This window comes from Felis catus, chromosome C1 (assembly GCF_018350175.1).
Source record: "Felis catus isolate Fca126 chromosome C1, F.catus_Fca126_mat1.0, whole genome shotgun sequence".
Lineage (NCBI taxonomy): Eukaryota > Metazoa > Chordata > Mammalia > Carnivora > Felidae > Felis > Felis catus.
Genome location: NC_058375.1, coordinates 54,218,662 through 54,224,721, shown reverse-complemented (window position 1 = coordinate 54,224,721; position 6,060 = coordinate 54,218,662). Strand labels below are relative to the sequence as shown.

Genomic DNA, 6,060 nt, shown 5'->3' with positions numbered 1-6,060 from the left:
GAAAGTAGTAACTGATACCAACTTTAATGACACGTTTTTAAAGTACAATATCTGCAATCTAGGTATTTCACTACAAAATTAGATATTTTCCAAATTCTTTCTCAGTTCCAGGGAATGACCATTATTTAAAATATCCTGTTGGGGCGCCTGGGTGGCGCAGTCGGTTGAGCGTCCGACTTCAGCCAGGTCACGATCTCGCGGTCCGTGAGTTCGAGCCCCGCGTCAGGCTCTGGGCTGATGGCTCGGAGCCTGGAGCCTGTTTCCGATTCTGGGTCTCCCTCTCTCTCTGCCCCTCCCCCGTTCATGCTCAGTCTCTCTCTGTCCCAAAAATAAATAAACGTTGAAAAAAAAAATTTAAAATATCCTGTCAAGGGCCTCACAAAATTGAATTTAATGCCAAACATCTGAAGTGTAGTTAATTTTGAAAAATAGACAACTTCAGCAGCTTTCCAAAATACTGATTGATAAACTTTGTATAAAAATAATTTGTGCAATATAAACACCCATGGAAACCATTTTTGATGCTCATACAAACAACAAGTAACATGACTCAGTTCTAATGAAGACCTTTGTATTCTAAATTGCACCCCCCCCCCAACATTGTGACTGCGTGCAGGCGTGCTTTACTGTTTTAATTTAGTTGTGCGAGATAAGGCAAAACTACTGACTTCTCTAGTTTCCTTTTGTAAATGCTTCTTCACATTTTCTTTGGTGACTATGTTTGCATTTTTTTCCTCAAACACAGTTTTTCATAATAGAGTGGACAATTTTGTGTTTTACATCTGACAGTGTGGTTTCTCAATTAATAATCACTTTAGAAGAGTCCTTAACTATCAAGATGACCCTCAAAAGATGAACAGTGGAGCACATTTCTTTTTAAAACTACAGGAAGGAATTTGGAAAGAGGTCTTTTTCCATCCACGTCTAGGTGACATATGGTTGCAGCATGTCTTGATCCATTTAGCACGTTGTCCAACCCCACGTGGTCCCCATGGGCACAGCTCTGATGGCCTAGCCTGTATCCCGTGCCAACCAAAGTAGTTTTGGAATCTGGCATCAGTTTGTGAAGGAAGTTTCTCTTCTCTCAGCATTTGTGTAGTCAAAGTGAATATTCCTAAGGGAATGTGACCATATGTTTGATATTTGGAAAGAGGGAGTTGGTTTTATTGGAAAGGGAAGAGAGAAGATAAACGCAGCTCATGCTCGGTGCCATAAAACCTTATTATAGGTCCAGAATCACCCACTGGTTTGCAAATTTCATCCAAGTCCTCTTACCACTTGAGACGAGGCTTAAACATAAAAGAATATCTGTTCCTATTCCTCTTGTCCATATGTAGCCCATCTCCAAATGGGAACACAGGGCTCCGTGGGAGGCCCCTGCTGTTACTGATAACCACACCTTGATTTTTCTTCTTTGTTTTAGGGGGTTTAACATAGGAAACATATAATCTCATTAGCCCTGACAAGTGATTTGTCTTATGTTGAACCTTGAGGCCATATCCCAAATTATTAACTTCTGAATTTCTTTTCATCAAGTTCAGATTTAGAGAGACTGGTAACTTGTGTTACAATTCAAGGCCTTAAGAGAAATACTCCAAATTCCAGATTTATCCTAAGTTTAAAAGTGCAAATCCATATTTCAGCTCTTCTCTCCCTTAAAAAATTTTTTTAAGGAATCTTTGGAAAGAAATGGAAAATATCAGACCATCCTGAAGTATAAAATGTTCTAAATTTACCTATATTTTTATTAAAACCCACTACTTAATGACAGATAATTTTCATAAAGACCCAATAATGTATAGTGACACATGCAGTGAAACAAACTTTCAAAAGTGAAAATCAGAGCCCTAACACACTGACAACAGATAGGATCTAAATCTATATATACCAATAGGCCAAACTCTACCATTCAGCCCTCTCCATGAAAACAACACCCTTGGCATTTCACTACTTGAGATGTTTTCATATGTTTTTGGAACTGTGCACCGGGATATCAATGATCTTGTTAATATATTGTTACTAAATTCCTTTAACTCAGACCTGCAGCACTACACTGGTGCTGGGACTTCTGAATTCACTGCCACATACACATAGCATGGTGAAATCATAGGCTGTTTGGAACATCTATCACTTTCTCTTCCCCATAGTCATATAGTCATGGGTCCCAGGCCACAGGAGAATGTTGTGTCTCAGTGGACATGCTCATTGTTTAATCTCTAACTTTATGCAGAATGGAGCAAAATGTAATTCTTCTATACTGCATCCTCAATACAACTTCTATATTCTATGAGCAGCATTAAAAATAATGGTCAATTTTGCCAGAACTTCCATACATGCAATAATTTCTTTCTGTTTCTGAATCTGTAAACCACTTAAAACATCAGTGAAAAAAAAATGTATTCTCTCAATTTATCTTTGTATAGAACTAAGGCTTTCATACCACACTCATAATTCAGTGAGTTGATGTGAGCCCTCTACCATTCTCTTGTGAGTCACCTATCTGTTGATGAGTATCTGAGATATCTCAACAATCCTTATGGCATGAAACAACTTTATTGATTTCTAATTAGCAAATGATGATGAAGTGTGAAAAAAAATACCTGTTGTTTGGGCCCTGAGATCTTTGTCACTGTCCAGAACTTCTCATTTCATATGGCCACAACTAGAATAGAGATGGAGTGTAGGATTTTATCTAGGGTAACAGTAAAATCAGCAGGATCCTCTCTCAGGCCAAGTATGAAACTGGTGATGCTTAGCAATCTAATAGGCATATTTCTGAGTACTAAGGTATGTATTTTGATTATACTGATCATCTTGAAATTCTGATTTATTGACACTCAACATCTATCTCTGCAGGTTTCTTGATTAGTTTGTTGCTCAAAATGCTGTCTCGGAGTTTTCTTGCCATACCAAAAACTGAAACAAACAAGAAATATTAAAGTCTTTAAAGGCAAAAACAACATCTGTGTAATTCTCACTTCATTTTCACCCAGGATTATATATCCACTTAACAAATTTTATCTGCTTGTGGGTCATTTTTTTAATGGACGGCAACATAAGGTATAGGTTTAAAACGTAATCACTAGCATTAAAAGATCTGAGTTTAAATCTGGATTCTGGTTCCATTATACACTAACTCTGTGTCCTTGGGAAAATTACTTAATCTTCTAATCTTTAATAAGGGTGTTATAGTAGTACATGTCTCATACAATTATTTTAATAATTGATTGAGATAAAATACGGAAAGCTTTAACACAGTGGGTGGTTATATGAAAGAGAAGTGAGAAAAAAAAAAAAACAGCGTACAAGCAAGTTGGAATCAGGGAAGACAATAATTCCAGAGTGATATACAGTAGCATTTAGTCATCTAACTGTATCAGAAAGCAACCACTGCAACATCTTTTATAGGGAAGCGTTAAGACACACGTTTTCAAAATGCTTTTGTTGTCATCAAAATACTGTTTGTATTCTAGTATTTCCATTCTGATAGGTAGTATCATTGCATGGTTATATTCGATACATAAAGATCAGCTTACTTGTCAGTCTTCAGAAGTACATCCCCCAGGCCAGATCTAAATCTGCAACATTTAGCAGACTGCCTACCACAGAGTAAGTGCTCAAGGCAAGTTTGTTAAATTGCAAAATCTTAAAATCACGCAGTCAAGTGGCACAAATACATCACATACTTCAAAAATGTACGAGGATGCCTCTTATGTATAGACGTGTGTGTGTGTGTGCGCACGCGTGTGAATCAGTTGAAAACAAAGACAACTCAAGATAAAACAACCATACCTTTGAAACAAGTTACATCCCACAGTGTCTTTCAAACTTAGGTATAATCGAGAAGATTAGCTCTTTCTACACAGGTCTAATGTTTGCCAAAGATGGTATTTGTTGGGTTCATTTCTAGCTAGAAACAAGCCATTGGAGATCTTCCTAGTGTAGCTTGTTAATGAAATCATTAGAAGAGTCAGTCTACATTGCCAGGCTCTTGAAGACTTTCTCTCATTTTTTGTCAATATTACTGAGCAATGACAGATACCTTTAATTTGGAAACACTCACTTTCAAGTTTGACTCTGACAGTTTTCCTTCCTCTCCCATATCCACAACCATGGTGGACTGTATTACATACACTTCATACGATTCACTGTAACATACATCTGAGATGTTTCTTGAATGAAATTAGACAGTTAGGTCACACATTGTGTTTTCCATTATCTTCCGAGTCTGAGTAGAACAAGTCTGAAACTGAGGCATGTAAGATACAAAAGTCTTCTGACCATTAGTTCCTAAACTGAAATGATTTTCTACAAGTTGTGAGCAAGTGTCCTGGAGGATTCTGATGTCAGTGAGTAAACAATGGGCTGGGAACGGACACAACACTTGTGACTCGTCAGTCAAAAACACACCACTCTCTCTTTTTTTGATTGAGGTGACCCCTAAATAATAGACAGACCTCTCACCATTATTTTCTTCAGGGAAATTTCCCTCAGGTTTCAAAAATTCATCCAATCCTTCTGAGAACGGAAGGTGTGGTGAAATTATATTGGGATGCTGATCTGATAATATAAAAAATGCCTGGGTTTCTATCTCCCATGAGCTGTTAGAGAAAGAATCCTTGGACAGAGAATTTTTGCTAGAGAAGCATTTGCTGACTGAACTGTTTATAAGCCCTTGCTCTTCATCAATGTCACTTGATTTAGAGCTGCTGAGTAGGGTAGCATATCTAACAGAGGGCTGTCTCCTGTTTTCATCCTCATAGGTTACCACGCTGCTCTCAAGCTCAGAGAAGTCAGCACTGTTGTGCTGGTCACTGATACAAATAGAACCCTTTTCAAGATCTGGAGTTGCCAAAAGTAGAGAGACCAGAGTTGTTGGCATCATGTCATCTTTATTTTTCCATGTTGTGTCAACACTGACATCTTCTGAAATGGCTTCAGGCTCCAAAAGAAGAGGACCAAATATCACTGATTCTGTATGCTTGACAAAAAGATGCTCAAACGTTTCTGGCTAAAAGAAAAGACACATTTTAACGCTCAATTGTATTATTAGTAGTAGTATTTTTCTTCACTACGACATCATTGCAGAAACGAGAGTGTAAAAGGTTTACTACCAAAGGACATAAGTCAAGCACACATTAACTAGTTTTGGACTGAAACGGATATGTCAAAAATCATAAGGGAGAGACATATAAATTAGTGTTTAAAGTGGGATGAGATAGACTTTGGTTTGAGTCCTTCCACTTCTATGACCATGGACAAGTACATTAACTTCTTTGTCTTTTGGTTTCTTCATCTGTAAAAATGTGTTCTATCAATATTTACTTCCTGGCATTGCGGTGGGGAATAAATTAGAGAGGGTCTGAAAGTGCTTAGGTCTCAATAAAGATTGGTTGCTGCATATCTTCTGAAGAATTCCTCATGTTTTACAGCAAATTAGGCTTCCACAAACTGAAAAATTTAAACCTCAAATGAAAAAGTAATTGAAATAAAATCAAATGAACAAACCCTCTAGTCCAAAGGTAATTAGAGTATCTACGCCATGACATAAGATATGATGTAAAGGCGAACTATTTGTGACTGTTGAGACTAATCTGCCTTATACGATACTGAAAATCTACTTAAGATCACCAGAAGACAGGAACTAACACCAATTTGTTGAAAACAATGATGGTAAAAGAGATGATCACAGACTCTTAAGTCACCATTCCTTATAGATAACTTCACATAAAAATACACACGGAACATGTGGAATGAAGACAAAGACACAAAACAAATGCACATCATATCTTTTATAAGAATGCTGGTTACATCACAACAAAAAAATCCTGCCAAGCAGCTACAAATCAAGAATCTGTGTGTAAAAAGCTCAACTTATACAATGTAAACATATTGAAAAATAAGTGCAAAATAAAGAACACTGTGGACACATCACATTGAAAAATTAATGCAACTAAAGGACGTGCTACTGAAAATGTGTTCAATTTGTGAAACATACATATGATTGACCTTTCGAATTTTACAATTATTTTTTATTTTTTTTATTTAAAAAAAAATTTT

The 6,060-nt window shown here is 36.8% G+C and overlaps 1 protein-coding gene across 8 annotated transcripts in view; it reads right to left on the bottom strand.

The window, feature by feature from the left end:
* Positions 1-269: 269 nt before the first annotated feature.
* The window catches only part of LEPR (leptin receptor), a 155,007-nt gene continuing 149,216 nt past the window's right edge, over positions 270-6,060 (bottom strand). For 7 of the 8 annotated variants that reach the window (XM_045035967.1, XM_045035970.1, XM_045035966.1 and 4 more), the window contains one exon: positions 271-5,011. In XM_045035967.1, coding sequence (XP_044891902.1) covers positions 4,184-5,011 — 828 coding nt within the window. In that variant the 3' untranslated portion in view covers positions 271-4,183. Of the gene's footprint in view, positions 5,012-6,060 lie in introns of all 8 variants that reach the window. The other variant, XM_045035972.1, reaches the window with a different exon arrangement.